The 19,380-nt window shown below is 39.2% G+C and overlaps 2 protein-coding genes across 11 annotated transcripts; one reads left to right on the top strand and one right to left on the bottom strand.

Moving 5' to 3' along the window:
* Window positions 1-207: 207 nt before the first annotated feature.
* On the top strand, window positions 208-12,099 carry ace2 (angiotensin I converting enzyme 2). The gene is made up of 18 exons (XM_057847173.1): window positions 208-407; window positions 474-632; window positions 718-811; window positions 1,259-1,402; window positions 2,162-2,277; window positions 2,348-2,453; window positions 3,421-3,512; window positions 6,199-6,371; window positions 7,524-7,750; window positions 7,856-8,000; window positions 8,097-8,195; window positions 8,290-8,412; window positions 8,716-8,894; window positions 8,984-9,042; window positions 9,141-9,238; window positions 9,327-9,443; window positions 10,380-10,574; window positions 11,437-12,099. The coding sequence occupies exons 1-18, from the start codon at window positions 219-221 to the stop codon at window positions 11,531-11,533; spliced, it is 2,412 nt and encodes an 803-aa protein (XP_057703156.1). The 5' UTR covers window positions 208-218; the 3' UTR covers window positions 11,534-12,099.
* Window positions 12,100-12,219: 120 nt separating this feature from the next.
* On the bottom strand, window positions 12,220-19,376 carry LOC130919006 (uncharacterized). 10 transcript variants are annotated; one of them, XM_057841371.1, is made up of 10 exons: window positions 18,967-19,376; window positions 18,531-18,609; window positions 17,592-18,445; window positions 16,082-16,193; window positions 15,863-15,981; window positions 15,660-15,756; window positions 13,198-13,555; window positions 12,982-13,107; window positions 12,757-12,887; window positions 12,220-12,499 (listed from the first exon to the last, which is right to left on the bottom strand). In XM_057841371.1, exons 4-10 carry the CDS (start codon window positions 16,163-16,165, stop codon window positions 12,272-12,274), a joined length of 1,143 nt encoding a protein of 380 aa, XP_057697354.1. In that variant the 5' UTR covers window positions 16,166-16,193; window positions 17,592-18,445; window positions 18,531-18,609; window positions 18,967-19,376; the 3' UTR covers window positions 12,220-12,271. The 10 variants fall into 10 exon arrangements, with proteins under 10 accessions (XP_057697354.1, XP_057697368.1, XP_057697362.1 ...); XM_057841385.1 differs by lacking the exon at window positions 17,592-18,445 and having other exon boundaries at window positions 16,082-16,107; XM_057841379.1 differs by lacking the exon at window positions 17,592-18,445 and having other exon boundaries at window positions 16,082-16,222.
* Between the last annotated feature and the right edge of the window lie 4 nt (window positions 19,377-19,380).

Raw genomic sequence — 19,380 nt, forward strand, 5'->3', positions numbered from 1 at the left:
AGGAATGTCTATGATTTGGTTTCCCAAGACTTTCTCCTTCCACAAGCCATCTGAGTGAACCACGTTATCTGTAAATGAAAACTTAGACACACCCTCAGTTATGACTCTGTCCAAAGGCCAAGGCAGTACAGAAGATTATCCTAAGTGTATAAGAGACTACACTGTCCTTCCTTCTCAGAGTGCGAGAGAGTGTGTGTAAGTGTGAAAAGGATTGCAGCATGTCTGAAAAGGTTCTGCTTTGCTTTCTTGTTCTCTGTGGTTCAGTTCGTGCTGAGACGCAAATAGAGAAAGAGGCTGCGGCCTTCCTGCGCCAGTTTGATACGGAGGCTAGTGAGCGAATGTACCAGTACTCACTGGCATCATGGGCATACAACACCAACATCACAAAGGAGAACTCGGACAAACTGGTGAGAATTTTGTGCCTTCGGATCATGCCGAAGACATGATTAATGTGTCTGCTTTCACATATCCAGTCAGAACAGGGTCAAATTTGGACTACGTTTTACAACGAAAAGTCAGATCGGGCTTCCAAATTCAAGATTACTGACATCAAGGATCCTCAAATCAAATTGCAGCTCATCATATTACAGGACAAAGGTGCCGGCATTTTGCCACAGGAGAAAGCTGCGCATGTAAGACTTGCAATTCCATTCAAAAACTCTTACACCGTTTTGGGGAACACATCACGTTACTATTTCATTTCCAATCTGCCCGCAGCTGAGCAAGATCTTGAGTGACATGAGTACAATCTACAGCACAACAAGTGTGTGCATGATGGACAACCCACATAACTGTCAGACTTTGGAGCCAGGTACAATCTCTCTATAGAATGGTGTTTGGAATCAGGCAGTTTATAATTAACAATCCATGGCACAAACTCGCCTTTTCTTATTTTTTCCCCCAAGCACACGATTCGTAATCTTGTGCCTTCTTAGATTGGAATTTCAAATAGTGGATGTTTTGATGGTAAAACATTTGGCGAACTGAAGTAAAAAGTCACTATTGACAATACACTCTTCATGATATATCTAATTCCTAGTTAGGGGAATAAAATCTTGCTATCTATTGTCTGACAGGTGTCCTTTTTAGCCGCTCATCCACAGTCTGAGTGGGTTGGAGTCCAAGTACAATCTTTCAGTTGTTTTTATATACATGAAAGAATACGAACAACACAAACCCTTTCTCCTTTTATTATTATTATCTTTTTAAATGACTCATTACATTGGAGTGATTTAGGTTTGCTAACTGCTTTTTCCAGGCCTGGAACACGTGATGGCCACCAGCCGCAATTACTCTGAGCTTCTACATGTGTGGGAGGGGTGGAGAAGGGAGGTGGGCAAGAAGATGAGGCCTCTATATGAAGACTATGTAATTCTGAAGAATGAAGCGGCCAAGCTCAACAGTAAGCCCGCTTGTTGTATTGCATGTTTTAGTCACTGACGTTTAGGGTCACAAATAGGGCTGTCAAACGATTAAAATTTTTAATCGAGTTCATTACAGCTTAAAAATTAATTAATCGTAATTAATCGCAATTCAAACAATCTATAAAACATGCCATATTTTTCTGTAAATTATTGTTGGAATGGAAAGCTAAGACACAAGACGGATATATACATTCAACATTGGGTACATAAGTACTGTATTTGTTTATTATAACAATAAATAAACAAGATGGCATTAACATTACTAATATTCTGTTAAAGCGATCCATGGATGGAAAGACTTGTAGTTCTTAAAAGATAAATGTTAGTACAAGTTTATTTTATATTAAAACCCCTCTTAATGTTTTAGTTTTAACAAAATTTGTAAAATTTTCAATAAAAAATAAACTAGTAGCTCGCCATTGTTGATGTCAATAATTACACAATGCTCATGTGGTGCTGAAACCCATAAAATCAGTTGCACCCAAGCGCCAGCAGAGGGCGACAAAACACCGAAAAACACAAGTAACAAATGGACATTACACTGTGCTGTCATTTTAATCTGTTTGAACGGGGCATGTGCACTAAATGCATCAAATATTTTAACGTGATTAATTTAAAAAATTAATTACCGCCTGTTAACGTGATAATTTTGACAGCCCTAGTCACAAATGCTGGGAATGTTCAAAGTCGAACAGTGGGAGTGGGACTAAACCTGCATGTTTTCTCCATGATCTTAGATTTTGAGGACTACGGCGCTTACTGGCGATATAACTACGAGACGATCGATGAGGAAAGCCCTTACAATTACAACAGGCATCAGCTGATGGAAGATGTACGCTCTATCTACAAACAGGTATGTCCGACATTTGGAATGTGAACCATGGAATGAAGAGAACATTGTAAAGCAAGATATCTTCCCACAGATCTTGCCTCTATACAAGGAGCTCCATGCTTACGTGAGGGACAAGTTGATGAAAGTCCACGGAAACCACATGGATCAACGAGGACCTCTGCCAGCCAATCTCCTGGGTACGGTCTTATTATTTATCAGCGTTATTTTCATTCAAACTACTGTAATTTTCACACTATAAGGGGCATCTGACCATAAGCCGCCATCCACCAAATTTGACATGAAAACGGCATTTGTTAATAGATAAGTCGCATTGGACTGTAAGCTGCAGCTGTCCTCACTGTATTATGAGATATTTACACCAAAAGATATCAACCGGTAACACTTTATTTGACAGTGGTATCATAAGACTGTCATAAGACCAAATAAATCACCATAAAGCTTTGAACCAAGCTTCATTGCTTCAAGAAGCTTCATTTGGCCATTACTGTTGTTTTGGGGGAGACAGTCAACCTCTGCTGCCACCTGCTGTCAACACTGTTGTCGTCGAACATGCCTCTGAGCATGCATTGCAATGCTACTGATGTCAATAACGAATCAAAATTCATGTTATGTGCTAATTATTTCTTCAGTTACTCTGCTAGTTGTTTCATTATTAATTGCTAGTTATGGAATTTGGTAACACTTTATTTGACAGTGGCCCCATAAGACTGCCATAAGACCATCATAATTATGAGATGACACTGCCATGAGCATGAATGAATGATTATGAAAGATGTCATTTTGTGTCATCTGGCAAATTCTTTCCCTTTTGAATGGGTGTAAAAGATCTGAGCTCGATATAAATGGCGTAAGTGACATAATTTGCCGGCTGACACTTCATGAAATCTGTCATAAGCATTCATTAATGCCCATGATATGACATATGATGTCATGTCATAATTATGACGGTCTTATGGTAGTCTTATGACGCCGCTGTCAAATAAAGTGTTACCAATTAACCCAAATGAATCAACAAATAAGCCGCCTGGACTATAAGCCTCGGATTCAAAATGAGGGGAAAAAACGGCTTATAGTCCCAAAATTTTGCTAAACAGAAACATAGTAGATTTGAATGTTTTTTGTTTCACCTTTTGTATTGACTAGGTGACATGTGGGGAAGATTCTGGACCAACTTGTATCCTCTTGCAATGCCCTACGAGGGGGAGATTGATGTCAGCACAACAATGGTAGAAAAGGTATGTTTACTCTGTTTAAAATAATGGTAAAACATGTTAATACATCAAAATGTGCCAGTAGGTGAACCCATCATTGGCGAATAACTAGGGCTGTAACAATACAAAATTCACGATTCGATTCATATCACGATTATTAACACACAATTAGATACAGAAGATGATTTTTTAAATGCGTATTTTCTTTGAATAATATTTATACTAACATTTAATTAATTTTAATGTAATAATTCACCTGAACATTGACCACTAATACGTAACGAGTGAAGAAATATAAAAATTCTCACGCTCCCTAAAAAGTAGTGCTTTAGGGTGAGAAAAAAACTGAATTTTTCCTTAAGCCAAAAATGAATTTAAATGAGCACTTTGGCAGCTTTCTACATCAAACCTGTTTGGCCAGAACTCCCCCCACCCCACATTAATAAACAAAACTGCTTTCTTACAAAGTAAACCTCTGTCCCTGAAAACGTGTCCAAAAAACATGCATAGACTTTGCTGCACACATTGAAAGCTTTAATTAATAACTTTATAAACTACTACTACATATATGTGATAATAGTTGTAGACTGCTAAAACCTGACCGATTTTGGTGGAGCCGAGTTAATGGTGACACTCTGGGACTCACTTATAGTGAAATCGGAAGTCGTGCGGTCATGTCACATAAATGAAACAAACTAATATAATTGTAATTAACTCAATCACTGCCAGTGATGGTAATAGATGTCTAATTCATTTGAGCTGGGAGCTTTGGCAGCGATTGAAGGATCCCACTTCGAATGGATTGGATGTCTATCTAGTGACAAATTAATTTAAAGTTACACCAGAAGGACGAAAAGAGCCACAGGCCGCTGATTGGATGTCTATCAGTGTCAATGTCAGTGAAAAAGATAATGAGTTTCACATACATTGAGGCAAATAAGTATTTAATCAACCACCAATTGTGCAAGTTCTCCTACATAAAAAGATTAGAGAGACCTGTAATTGTCAACATGGGTAAACCTCAACCATGAGAGACAGAATCTGGAAAAAAAGAAAATCACATTGTTTGATTTTTAAATAATTTATTTCCAAATTAGAGTGGAAAATAAGTATTTGGTCACCTACAAACAAGCAAGATTTCTGGCTGTCAAAGAGGTCTAACTTCTTCTAACGAGGTCTAACCAGGTCTGACGAGGCTCCAATCGTTACCTGTATTAATGACACCTGTCGACAACCTCAGTCAGTCACACTCCAAACTCCATGATGGCCAAGACCAAAGAACTGTCGAAGGACACTAGAGACAAAATTCTAGACCTGCACCAGGCTGGGAAGACTGAATCTGCAATAGGTAAAACGCTTGGTGTAAAGAGATGAACTGTGGGAGCAATTATTAGAAAAATGGAAGACATAGGAGACCACTGATAATCTCCCTCGATCTGGGGCTCCATGCAAGATCTCACCCCGTGGCGTCAAAATGATAACAAGAACGGTGAGCAAAAATCCCAGAACCACACAGGCGGACCTCGTGAATGACCTACAGAGAGCTGGGACCACAGTAAAAAAAGGCTACTATCAGTAACACAATGCGCTGCCAATGGCTCAAATCCTGCACTGCCAGACGTGTCCCCCCGCTGAAGAAAGTACACATCCAGGCCCGTCTGCAGTTAGCTAGAGAGCATTTGGATTATCCAGAAGAGAACTGGGAGAATGTGTTATGGTCAGATGAAACCTAAATAGAACTTTTTGGTAGAAACACAGGTTCTCGTGTTTGGAGGAGAAACAGTACTGAATTGCATCCGAAGAACACCATACCCACTGTGAAGCATGGGGGTGGAAACATCATGCTTTGGGGCTGTTTTTCTGCAAAGGGACCAAGATGACTGATCTATGTAAAGGAAAGAATGAATGGGGCTATGTATCCACAGATTTTGAGTGAAAATCTCCTTCCATCAGCAAGGGCATTGAAGATGAGACGTGGCTGGGTCTTTCAGCATGACAATGATCCCAAACACACAGCCAGGGCAACAAAGGAGTGGCTTCGTAAGAAGCATTTCAAGGTCCTGGAGTGCCCTAGCCAGTCTCCAGATCTCAACCCCATAGAAAATCTGTGGAGGGAGTTGAAAGTCCGTGTTCCCCAACGACAGCCCCAAAATATCACTGCTCTAGAGGAGATCTGCATGGAGGAATGGGCCAAAATACCAGCGACAGTGTGTGAAAAGCTTGTGAAGAGTTACAGAAAACGTTTGGCCTCTGTTATTGCCAACAAAGGGTACATAACAAAGTATTGAGATTAACTTTTGGTATTGACCAAATACTTATTTTCCACCTTGAGTTGGGAATAAATTCTTTAAAAATCAATGTAATTTTGTAGTTTTTTTCCCCCACATTCTGTCTCTCATGGTTGAAGTTTACCCATGTTGACCATTACAGGCCTCTCTAATATTTTCAAGTGGGAGAACTTGCACAATTATTTGCCCCACTGTACATGTTAGATACAATGGTATCTTAACCAATGTTTTAAGGCAAACTTTTGCAAAACCTTATATGCACACAAATTGTACACATCATTTCTATAATACTGACAAACTGTGAAATTCACAATACGTATATTATAGTAAAACAAGTACAATAACTTCAATATGATCATAACATAGTGATTCAAAAAGCACGTGTTGATGTTTACATCACCAATTTTCATGGCTGGTTTCAGGGCTGGACAAAGCGTCGGCTATTCGAAGAGGCCGAGAAGTTCTTTATGTCGGTAGGACTGTATGAAATGTATGACAACTTCTGGGACAACTCCATGCTGGAAAAACCCGAGGACGGACGCAAGGTGGTGTGTCATCCCACGGCCTGGGACATGGGCAACACTAAGGACTACAGGTAAAATACACGTGTTAAGCTGTAAAGTTTCTTGCACTGTAAATCCAGGACGTTAAATAGACAAAAATATTTGATAAACGTCTTTCTGCCATATTTCACTTTTAAGTGTATTATGCAAGCGTCAAATACACGGAATGCTGATGTTATTATTATTTGGTTTAATGCAATGCCAGCAGTAATCACACAGCACATCAGTCATAACTATGATTCATTTTTTGTTGCTGATAAAACGCAACAAATGGCATTTTGTCTTGTCAAACATTAATCAGTACACTCGATACACGTTTTCTGACAAAGGATTGAAATAAGGTCCTGCTGTCCAGGTGCAAAAGATAACCAAATGGTTATCCAAATGGAATTCGTCCTGAAGTGCACTAATTTTCTTCAGTTCGAAGAAAAACAGAACAATATCAGGAAATCATTCAAGTACAGTTTAGTTCGTCTTTTTAGACATTTATTTGGGTGCAATGTTTGTTTCACATTTATGTAGAACACACTTGAACTGAGTAATTATGAAGTCCTTTTTTATTGAATATTCCACAGTTAAGCACAGTGTTCCTATTGAAACCAGGTACATACTAGTAGGTGCTGCTCAAGTGCCCATGCAGTTTTCACCAAAGCAAAAAGAATCATAGCACTCTGGGAGGGCTGGCAATGAATGATCACACTGTGTAAAAAAAAAAAAAAAAAAAAAAAAAAAAAAAAAAAAAAGCAAGTTAAATTGACTAATATTTTGTATAGACCAGAAGTGAATATACAGTAGCCGTTTATTTCACAGTGCATGTTTCAAAGCTATTGACAGTGATAGACATCCAATCCACTGATCATTCACTACCAGTTCAAACGGATTGGACATTTATCACCATCAAGGGCAGGCAATGCGTGAATATAAAGTATATTTTAAATTTTGAGACTAACTGTATAGACAACATTAAAATCGTTCTTTTCTTATCCATCACGTGCAAGTGGTGCTTGATGTCACACTCACAATGCGGTTTTATTGACAACATTTATCTCTTGTTTGTTCTATCTCATTGAATCATCGGAAATATATATTGCCATCTGTTTTATTGGTAGTGCATATCTGATAAGGCATTTCAATTGCACAATAAAAGCACTGTCATGGACACATCTTTCTTCCTCCACTCTTAGGATCAAAATGTGCACTCAAGTCAACATGGAAAACTTCCTGACAGTCCACCATGAGATGGGCCACAACCAGTACCAGATGGCTTACAGAAACCTTTCCTACCTGTTGAGAGATGGCGCCAACGAAGGTTTCCACGAGGCTGTCGGGGAGATCATGTCTCTTTCTGCTGCCACACCAAAACACTTAAAGGCACTTGGCCTGCTGCCTCCTGACTACACTTATGATAATGGTGAAAAAACAATAATAATAATAAAAAAAAAAGTTGGAAGTAGAATATAAAACCACAATACAATACCATACAAATTCAATTTTTGATGATTTTTCCACCCTACAGAAACAGAGATTAACTTTTTGCTGAAGCAGGCACTGACCATTGTGGCCACTCTGCCTTTCACATACATGCTGGAAGAGTGGCGGTGGCAAGTGTTTGCAGGAAACATACCCGAGGAGAAATGGATGGAGCGATGGTGGGAGATGAAGTAGGCAGACACACGCGTCTCGTTCTTAGGAAGAGTGCAACAGAAATTTATAAAAATCCCTTCATCCGCTCCAATCTATGTTTTCTAACTCGACAGGAGAGACCTTGTCGGGGTGGTGGAGCCGGTACCAAGAGATGAGACGTACTGTGACCCTGCCGCCCTCTTTCACGTATCTGGAGATTATTCCTTCATCAGGTAGAACATTCAAGAGTAGGTCAGTTGTGAGAACCTAATTCCAAGAAATTTTAACAAGAACATCTTTGTGTTTTCTTGTTGCATTTTCAAACAGATATTTCACAAGAACTATCTACCAGTTTCAGTTCCAAAAAGCACTTTGTCATGCTGCTGGTCAGTCTGACGTCTTATCTTCGTGTGACATCACTGGTTCGAAAGAAGCTGGCGCCAAGCTCAAGTACTAGTTCTACTTTTAATAATTTTATTTGGAAGAATGACGATCACTGAATGGAAACTGCTGGTTAAAATGAAGGCTGGACAAGTTAACACCGAATAAAGTCACTAATTAAAACATCTTAATTCATGTGACAGCACATCTAAAACAAATGTTTACAATAAACTACTTTAGAATTTATTATTGTGTGTCTAACAATGTGATGAATGACAAGAATCCTGTGCGATTAACTGTGATTAAAAACTTATCGCTGCCCTGCACTAGTCATGTTTCTAACCCCTTCATTTCTACTCATTACTTTATCAGGAGCATGTTAGAGTTGGGCCGCTCCAAGTCGTGGACCAGAGCTTTGCACGCCATATCTGGAGATACCAGGATGGATGCCAGGCCACTGCTGGACTATTTCCAAAAACTTTACGTGTGGTTGAAGGAAGACAACATGAAACACAACCGTTATGTCGGCTGGGATGCGGCAGTAGATCCATGTGAGTTGTGGCACCAAAACAAGACAAAAAAAGCATTTAACAAAAGTAGCACCAATGTCATATATTGGATGGGTTGAACCTCATTGCAGATTCCAAAGACGCTATCAAAGTCAGGCTCAGTTTAAAAATGGCCATGGGTGATGAAGCTGTGAGTAGTACTATTATGAGTCACTATACTTCTTGTAAAATGGCCTGGAAAAAATGCCATTGCAGTTAGTATTCATTCACTGAAAACTGATTTTGCAGTATTCCTGGAACTCCAATGAGCAATACCTGTTCCGGGCCAGTGTGGCGTACGCTCTGCGACAGTATTACAGTCAGAAAAACAACACTCTTCTCTTTACGTCAGTACGCTTTGGTTTGTCTAAATGTTTCAGGTTTTTGTGTGCCAATATTCCTCGTTATTTTTTCAAATCTTTTTTGCGTCTACAGTGCAGAGAATGTCTTAACATATAAACAAACACCAAGGATTTCCTTCTACATGGTGGTTACCAATCCTGTGACTCCCTCCCAATTCGTCCCAAAGGAAGATTTGAAAGCAGCCATACGGTGAGGCGCAACTTCACTGCATGGCGAAGGGCTTTGAATTTGTCAGCTGTAAGATATAATGTTAAAAAGATGAAAAATTGAATCCTTAATTCGTCAGCTGCCACTGACGGAGATAGACCTTCAAGCCATTTGAACGGTGATTGCTGGCAGTGATCATTCACTGTCTATGCCTATCAATGAGTTGAAAATGTCACTGTGACTGAAACTGCATGCCATACTGTATTAGATTTACCTTTTGACGTGAAATGTATTTTCCCTGATTTTCACTTTAACTGAGATGAACCTGTCTACATTGGAAAACTTTCTAAAAGCAGATTTGCTTAATTTTTCTATTTCAATGATTGGCCTTGCTTTCTACCTTTGTACAAAATACCAAATACTGGCTTCAGACCACAAGCCAGTCTCTTTTTGTCATGCCCAACATACACAAACTAAGCTTTTGCTGCTCTCTAGTGTTACAGATACTTATTGAAAATAAATTTCAGTGGAAATTTGTTTATATTTTAAAATAATTTAAGTTATTAATTTAAGGGCAGCCGTGGCACAGTTGGTAGCTGAAGTTGTCCTTGGACCGAAGGGTCAGTGGTTCAATTCCCGGCTACAATTGCCCACTGTCGAAGGGCCTTTGGGCAAGGCACTGAACCCTAACTTCGCCTCAATTCCTGGCTACAATTGCCCACTGTCGAAGGGCCTTTGGGCAAGGCACTGAACCCTAATTTCGCCCCAATGGGTTTACAGCAGCTTGCATGGCAGCAGCACCATTGGTGTGTGCTAATGTAAAGCACTTTGGGCATGGTAATCATGTAGATGAATGTGCTATATAAGTACTGTCCATTTACCAGTATTTTTCAAGTCACTAGTTTGAAAATAATATATGAATACTAATACAATAATACCTACTTTTATATTCATCTGACTTTCTAATGTGGCTGGCAGACTGTCCCGCGGGCGGATCAACGATGCGTTCCAACTAGACGACCACACGCTGGAGTTTGACGGTATTCCGGCGACACTTTCGCCTCCCGTGGAGCAACCGGTAGAGGTGTGGCTTGTGGTGTTTGGAGTGGTCATGGCAGTTGTGGTGCTCATGGGGCTCTTCCTCATAATCTCCGGCATCATAGAGCGTAAGAAGTAAGTTCAAGTGTGGAGGAACCCGGAATTGATCCTATGCATTTCAATCATTGGCTTGCAAAAGATGTCCAATCCATCTGAGCCTCCTTCCAGTTCAAATGGATTATATCATGTAATGCCGGAACGGCGTTCCGGTATGAAATTTGGAGCGGGAACACCGTTCCAGCATACGGTGCTTTGATCCCGAAAATATGACGGCAGCTGTCAAAACCTCATGTTTAAAAAAAAAACCTGCCATGCTGTCAGACACGCACATCTCAATGTTTGCTTTGTCTTCAAAATATATTCCATTTCACTGTGCATAATGTATTTACTTTGGTTAAGGTATGTTACTTATATCTTTATTCTTTTTCTTAAAAAGTCAAATGTTTACATTATCTTTAATTTAAAAGTGCGTCCTATGTCCTTGATTAGTTAAAATTGAGGTTTTCCTTTTAGATTTGAGGAAATATAAAATTAGATGGAGTTTTAGATGGAATTTTGTAAATCACTGAAAAAATACAATTTTGAATGGAAATCAATTTCTCATTAACGCCTTGTTCAAGTTTAATGCAGTAGCCTAATGCATGTGTGAAACCCGAGATTGAACCCTTGATCTCAGAACTGTGAGGGAAACATGCTAACCACTGTCTGTGTGAAACCTGTTGTGTTTTATTGTGCGTTATATTTATAACTGTGCCAAAAGCAGTTTTTGCATTTCGGTGGTTTTAGAATGTTTAAGCCCCGCCAAACTTGATGTCAGGCAGTTCTGGAAAGACATTCCCACCACTTTCACCCCGATTACATGTCTATCGCCATCAATGGCAGCCAATGTTACAGCACATCCAGATGACACTTCATGTGTTTTTTGTTCTTTTCACAGGAAGTCTAAAAATACAGGAGTTGAAAATCCTTACGAGCCTGATGGACAGACCAACAGAGCCTACGAAGAAAGTCGTGATGAACAAACCGGTTTATGAGGAATTAAATCATTAGGTGGACCTTTTTTAGGCCTTCACAGACATTTTTAATGTCACGGACAGTGGTGGGTGTGTAGCCAATGCACTCTCACTTGTATGTGTTTTGGTCAAGCACAGTATTTCTTTCTTTTTTTTTTAAATACCTTTATAAAGCAATAGAAAAGAGCCTTACATACTTTACAGTATATTTCTGGGTTTCTTTCATGTACACTTAATGGTATTGTTAAAGTGTATTGATCAGTGTAGATAAGTGTATTCTGGGTTTGTGAGCTGTTGAATGTAAAAAAAAAAAAATCATAATAACAGTACAGTAATTTATTATACTGATTGCAAGGCCTCAAGATAATGATGTACAATGTACTAATGTAGATATGATAATGTAGATGGTCTGTTCGTGCAATGTCTCATGTATTTCCAACATGATATGTATTCTTACACATCTTGTGTAAAGCTGTCTTAAATGTTTAACAATATTTTCTTTTGCAAAGGATTACTCCTTGATAACAGTATTTTTTATAACCAGGCTCTGCTGTTTGTCATTACATTACTTGTACAATAAACGTTGAATGTAGAATGTACCAATCCGTACTGTTTTGTGTATAATTGAAATACAGCACAATACATGAATGCTTTATCAAAATATCAATAAATAGCAAGAGGGGACAAGTATTGGAGTAACACTTTTATATTTTTGCTGAATGGTTATCCAACAGTAATTCAAGTCTTCCACCTGTCATTTTATGTAGTAATGATAAAGAGAAAAGATTGAGTTCCTTGCTGTCGATCAAACTTGGCCATTTTAACAGACTCTGCAGAAGCAGAACCAGTGATTTGGATGTACCAGCCCTGGTAGAGTGCAGATTCGAACTTTCGCTGCTTTGAGCTGTCGGTCTTCAAGTAGAAGACGTAGGAAAGCGTGCCCTCGTCATTCATGGAAATAGTTTTCAGCTTTGCCTTATCCACTGCCTACAAAAACAAATGTCTCAGATTTATAATATGCCAAAAAATTTGTGTTATAAAGTAGTAAATTTTGGGGTGAACTTATCATTTCAACAACTTTCCTTTTTTTCTTCTCCCTAATATAAAAATGTTGCTTAGGCGCCATTTTGTGACGTCTTGGGAAGTGTTCTTCGTTACCATTCGCATTGACAGAACTTTTGTAGGGTGAATTTGACCATTTCCAGTAGAATATTTGCAAATTCAGGAAGATAAATTGTCAGTACCTCCACTTGCAGGAGCACCTGCTCCTCTTTTTTGGAGCACTTCAGAAAGCAGTCGGAGTCTGTGAAGTTCAACGTCACTGGATTATGCTTGTCCAAACAAGTTGACTTGTAGTAATAAATGGTCAAGTTCTCTGGGTACAGAAAGTTTTACGTCAATTAATTTGGAAGTAGTTGAGTTCTTTCAAATCAGAGAGTGACTAATGTCTGTTGAACTGCATGAAAAACCTGGATGAGACGAAGCATAGAGAGTCTTCTGTTGACACAGGGCTTTCAGATATTTGTGCGAGGCAATGTGTTCGATTGGGGTGTTCAATTTCGTCATTTGTTTCAAAGTGCCCCCTCCTCTTGAAACTGGAAACAAAGCAATGAAAGCAACTGGATCGTTTCTAAGAATCAGAATCAACTGGACTGGGTTCTAACAACTGAGTTTCCCACACTCACCAAGGGTCACAGTGCTGGACTTGGAGGTCATAACAATGTCATTAAGGGTGCATCCTGTCCCTTGGCATCCACGACAGCTGCCGCCAGCATCACAGCCCCTTCCCCTTAACATGATGAAGTTTGTTTCAGTCATGGTGACGACCAGAAGGTCGTTGCTCTCTGCATCTTCTTCCTTGGCGCTGCCGTTCTCTTCTTCATCACCACCTGAAATGATTTTACTCTGTAGCAGGTCTTCCTCTCGCACCATTTCCATGCTGAATTCGAGTAAGGTGGCCTCCTTAGAAACGGCATGGAGCGCATCGTCTGTGGAGCATTTCCGCTCATTGGAATGTTTCTTCCTGACCGACTTGTGCACTGTCTGATGACGGAAACGAGAAACAGTGTTGATGACAAAAACATTTAGGTATTGCAGCCTAAGAATTACAGCACTCACAGACGAATTTAGAATATGACTGGTTGAAAAGTCTTTTATTGATTAGTAATCTTAAAGTGTGTTGTGACACAGACTCCCTCAAGTGGTCAAATGATGAATAGTTTTGAAACGTTCTTGATTATTGGTTAAATCCATATTTAACCCTTTATGGTGCAAGTGACTATTTTTGGTAATTTAAATAAATACATAACCCCATAAAGAGCTGGCGTCTACATGATTGGGCATCACAGTTTGGGTCATTTAGACCATAAAAGTACGGTATATCATTATGGCCTAATACATGCATTGGCATCTCAATTTTAATTACAATATACCGTATTCATTTATTCATTTTCCATTCCGCTTATCCGTACGAGGGTCGCGAGGGTTTCTGCAGCCTATCCCATCTTACTATGGGCAGTAAGGAGGGTAAACTCTGAATTGGTTGCCAGCCAATCATTACAATTTCAATAATTTCTAGTTCATTTTTTTTTTTTGCTCCATGAATGCAAATGGTCTGCTCACATAACAAATTCCAAGCAACTAGGTTTGGTGAAATCTAATGGACAACAAGCATAACTGCTCTGCTAAGCTATGACCAGCCTTGTACAAAGACAGAAGGCATTTACATTCACTGAAAAGGCAACATGCATATCGGTCCAAAATTGATAATGAAACCCCGATGTCAATATTATTTGATAACATTTTGAAATGCTTTCATCGGCCAATGCAATCAGTTACCCTATAATATCGGAGAACTCGATTCAAAAGTATTTGGAGTATTTCTGGGGAGTATTGCAGTTTATTAAGGAGTTTTTTTTTCACCTTCAGACATATACCTGTGATAACTGAATTTCTGTCAAAAGAAAAGAAGAAGAAGAGAGAATTTAGGTTGCTTTCATGATGCATTTCAGTAGGCATTAGCATATTGAGATCATTTTAGGAAGTATTTCAAAACATCTATGAGTGTTTCTGCCAATGTACGTATGCACACCTGCACCTGGGGCTACTACAGTGGGGCAAATAAGTATTTAGTCAACCACCAATTATGCAAGTTCTCCTACTACTTGAAAAGATTAGAGAGGCCTGTAATTGTCAACATGGGTAAACCTCAACCATGAGAGACAGAATGTGGGGAAAAAAACAGAAAATCACATTGTTTGATTTTTATAGAATTTATTTCCAAATTACAGAGGGAAAATAAGTATTTGGTCACCTACAAACAAGGACGACTGATCTGTGTAAAGGAAAGAATGAATGGGGCTATGTATCAAGAGATTTTGAGTGAAAATCTCCTTCCATCAGCAAGGGCATTGAAGATGAGACGTGGCTGGGTCTTTCAGCATGACAATGATCCCAAACACACAGCCAGGGCAACAAAGGGGTGGCTTCGTAAGAAGCATTTCAAGGTCCTGGAGTGGCCTAGCCAGTCTCCAGATCTCAACCCCATAGAAAATCTGTGGAGGGAGTAGAAAGTCCGTGTTGCCCAACGACAGCCCCAAAACATCACTGCTCTAGAGGAGATCTGCATGGAGGAATGGGCCATAATACCAGCAACAGTGTGTGAAAAGCTTGTGAAGAGTTACAGAAAATGTTTGGCCTCCGTTATTGCCAACAAAGGGTACATAACAAAGCATTGAGATGAACTTTTGCTATTGACCAAATACTTATTTTCCACCATGATTTGCAAATAAATTCTTTAAAAATCAAACAAGGTGATGTTCGATTTTTTCCCCCACATTCTGTCTCTCATGGTTGAGGTTTACCCATGTTGACAATTACAGGCCTCTCTATTTTCAAGTGGGAGAACTTGCACAATTAGTGGTTGACTAAATACTTATTTGCCCCACTGTATAATCAAGTATATTTTTTCCTCGTCATTGTGGTGATACTATACTTGAAACTTCGAGATGCAGTACTTGGAATGAAGTTTTAGAGTTACATAGGCCATCACTAGTGATTCGGAAGGAATGTGGCTTTGCAAAAGTCTTGTCAAGATGCAGCCAGACAACAGAGAATTCTGCACTGTAGATGAACGATGTCATCTCACCAACATCGGCTGACCCTCTGCTATGGTTTGAGCCAACTCCTCAGGGGTTAAATGCTGCAGATCATTTCCATTTATTTTCAGTAGCTTGTCACCTTTCCTAAAAAAAAATAATAATAATAATAATAATAATAAAAAAAAAAAGATCATCATGAAACGACGAAAGCACAAAAAAAAAGAGACTTTTATCGTCAGCGTCCAATTACATTATCATGCGTTTTCCTCCACCTGATTTGTTGTGCTTGACAACATTTTCTACTTCATATTGGTGCTTCCCTTCATGGAGCTGGTGAACTATTAGCACACTTCCACTTACCCCTGAATCCTGCCATGGAGAAACCAAAGAACGTACTGTATATCAACAAGAATCCACCCACATTCATCTGCCTTAGTGGAGGAAAGAGAAAGAGGCCTCGGTCACCCACCGCCACATCCATGTCGTTGACAATGTCTGCAAATGAAAATGTAGAATCTGTTGACTGGGTCCCACAAAATAATGATCGCTGCATTCAAGACCCTGTGTCCTATTTTATATTTCTGCTCCGAAGAAAAAAGGAAGCATCAACCTAGAGCCGACACAAATAGAGGAATTGATTTTAAAGTTAAGCACAGAAAGCCACTGATTCGGTTGGAAAGGGGAACTTCTCATCAATGCTGTATTGTATCAAGATCACGACACTTCCACTCAGAGCACTCAGAGCTTCCTATACGCAAATAATATTCCAATGTGTAGTGCACCGTATTATAATAGTGATTTAAAAAATGCAGGCATGTAGTGTCATATTTTTTTATAGTACCGTATTTTTCGGACTATAAGTCGCAGTTTTTTTCATAGTTTGGCTGGGGGTGCGACTTATACTCTGGAGCGACTTCTGTGTCAAATTATCAATACATTATTATATGATTTTACATGTTATTTTCATGTTTTGGAGTGACACTGATGGTTTGGTAAACTTGTTAGCATGTTCTTTATGCTACAGTTATCTAAATAACTCTTAATAGCTATGTTACGTTAACATTCCGGCCACGTTTGCATTTTGTTGTTAATGCATTATGTAACATTATCATACTGTATACATACACTTATTCAGCATGTTGTTTTCTATTGTATTTTTATTCTAAATTATCTTTCAAGATGACATGTATGTTCTATGTGTTGGATTTTATCAAGTAAATTTCCCCCAAAAATGCAACTTATACTCAGGTACGACTTGTAGTCCGAAAAATATGGTATGTTGAATTAATTGCAATGATTTGAAAAAAAGTCTGACGTGTTTTTACAAGTGCTTCTAATAGTACTCTTTTTAAAATAAAAAAGTCAAACTTGTGCATTTTGGCTTAAGATACAAAGTACAATAAATATCTGTTTAATAACATCATTTTATTGTGAAATCAAATGCTTGCTTCAGATATATTTCTTTCAGGGAGACAAAATCATGTGTTGATATAACCTAGTTTTAGCATGTCAAAGTTTGACATCCCCACTGTTTGCAAATGAATTAGTTGGTTGAGGAAACCAAACTGAATGATCGTGTAGAGGACATGTCTTTCTCTGGGTTCACTTATTATTTTTTAAAAACTTTTTTGTTGTTGTTGCCAGTATTGCCTATGCCTACAACTGTTAGGGTACGTGGAAGTGACGGGATCCAAATGCAAACACGGCATGACACTTTATTGTTGCGGGACAAGGCAAAGCCGGCAGCAGACTGATGAAAACGTCAGAAACAGAGAGCAAGCTGACAGCGGCATGCAAAGGTGGGATGTGCAGAATCTAGCTTGGAGCATTTAGACTGGCAAGAGGCATACGGGGCCCCGGGAAGACTAAGATTGAGGATCTGACATGGAGCGTGCAGAAACAGGTCCTGAGACAAGAGCAAAAGTCGTGAGCCAGGAATCATAGAAGTAACAACGTGAGCAAGGCATGATGCAACTGACAGCCGAACGAGACGAGTTGATCTGGCGACGAGTTGGGGCGTCCAGTCCACTGGCTTTAAAAGGTGGCTGATGGCGAGTGGAGGAGCTTTGCTTTTGAGATAGACCCACAAGCAACTGAGTACCAGGCTAATGACTCAAATGACAGTCTCACAAATAAGTTACATAATGTGCTGTCTAACAGCCTTGACAGTGGAGCCACGTTAAATCCTATAATGCATCGTAAAGACGAAATCCTTGGTTACCTGAGGATTTAAACCAGTCTCCAAACCATTTCACAAAGGGCCGCAGAGGGTCAATTTATAATACAGTATTTCTATGGAACATTTTTTTTAAAATATAACTTCAGTTGAATAAATACTGCATTCTATCAATCATTAGCCTAATGCAGTTTGTCTTTGTTGGTGGACTGTTATGGAAACACATTTGGTGCACTGTTATGCCTTCATCAAACTGCTGCCATTTCCGATGAAAACGCACAACACAAATGGTTCATTTTTACAGGGAAGCGTGAAGTCTATTAGACATTTTGTTTGGAAGCATGAAAAAAACAATAAGTTTCACTTCATGGTTATCCTGTCAGTATCTCAGAAGTTCCACCTCATGTGCTGAAATATGCTTCGAATAAATCTAGTTTCAGATATTCCATTCCATTGATTGCTTTGACATAGATAATTGCAGTGGTCACAAGTTGTAGCATTCAAAAAGACAGCCGAAGCGATGCGACAACGAGGGCCAAATTAACAATATGTTGGGTTTTTTTCCCCAGGCTTAAAAATTTTGGGCTCTAGAGACAAGTTTTCTGAGCGAAACATGGGCAGCGCCATCTTGGACAATGTCTGCCTCGAACTTCTGGTCTAGAAAAAAACAACACGAATTGCATTTGAGCTAAGCAGTGTGTTGACAAAGTAAAAATTGCTAAATTAAAACAGAGGAACTCACGGAATCTTAGAAAATGGATTCAGCACGACGTAGAGATGATATTGTATGATTGTTCTTATCACTTTGTTGATCAAGTCATCTGTGGAGAAAATAACAACCTGTCAGCCTGTGAAGACGTGATGTGTAGATTGATACGCCAGCCATTTGAGTGACCAAAATGAGGTGAAATTACAAATTATATTACATTTGCCGAATACAGAAGGGATGACACGAATTTTGTTGTTACAAGGAAATACTACAAGGTATGTACATATAAACAAAAGTAGTCTGTCATTCTTTTTTAATTGGTGCATGTGCAAAGCAGGTCAATAAATCACAATTTGCAAAATGATTAGAAAAATATTTTAAAAAGGTTGAGCATAAGAGCGAGATTTTAGCTTTAGTGTCTTTTGAGCACAAAAGACATGAAAATGCAGAGATAGGGAGAACACAGTACCTTCCATAACAGCGGCAACATGGCTACAAAAACACCCGGTCTTTGTGGTGGCACGAGCTTGGTTCCACATCTGCCTTCATGAAAATGTTGTCCTCCCCTGTCGCAATGATGGCAGATGGATGCGGTATTTCCAAATTGTCTTTTTTAAGGGATTTTGATGAGGAATGTTACTCCAGCTCCACTGTTGTTTTGAATGGAGAAATTCTAAAACGGAAGTTGCTGGCAAACATGAGGAAGTAAAGCGGAAAATACCTTGGAAATCTTTTGAAATCCACATTCTTGACTGCAAATACGCTAGATTTGGAAATAAATATTACAGTCACTTTGGTATCACACACCTTCTGGACTTTGGTGTGCTGTATCCCACTCAGGAACTTTGACACTGAACTAGATGCCCGACGGCGGAGTCGGCGG

This window comes from Corythoichthys intestinalis, chromosome 1 (genome assembly GCF_030265065.1).
Source record: "Corythoichthys intestinalis isolate RoL2023-P3 chromosome 1, ASM3026506v1, whole genome shotgun sequence".
In the NCBI taxonomy this organism is placed as follows: domain Eukaryota; kingdom Metazoa; phylum Chordata; class Actinopteri; order Syngnathiformes; family Syngnathidae; genus Corythoichthys; species Corythoichthys intestinalis.

Excerpts from the sequence above, each read along its gene's own strand:
- ace2 (XM_057847173.1), top strand. The coding sequence starts at position 219 with ATGTCTGAAAAGGTTCTGCTTTGCTTTCTTGTTCTCTGTGGTTCAGTT. Across the intron at positions 1,403-2,161 it reads TGAAGCGGCCAAGCTCAACA|ATTTTGAGGACTACGGCGCT; the intron begins GTAAGCCCGCTT and ends CCATGATCTTAG. Across the intron at positions 8,001-8,096 it reads GAGCGATGGTGGGAGATGAA|GAGAGACCTTGTCGGGGTGG; the intron begins GTAGGCAGACAC and ends CTAACTCGACAG.
- LOC130919006 (XM_057841379.1), bottom strand. The coding sequence starts at position 16,165 with ATGCAGCGATCATTATTTTGTGGGACCCAGTCAACAGATTCTACATTT. Across the intron at positions 15,982-16,081 it reads TCAACGACATGGATGTGGCG|GATTCAGGGGTAAGTGGAAG; the intron begins GTGGGTGACCGA and ends TCTCCATGGCAG. Across the intron at positions 13,556-15,659 it reads CAGAGGGTCAGCCGATGTTG|ACAGTGCACAAGTCGGTCAG; the intron begins GTGAGATGACAT and ends TTCCGTCATCAG.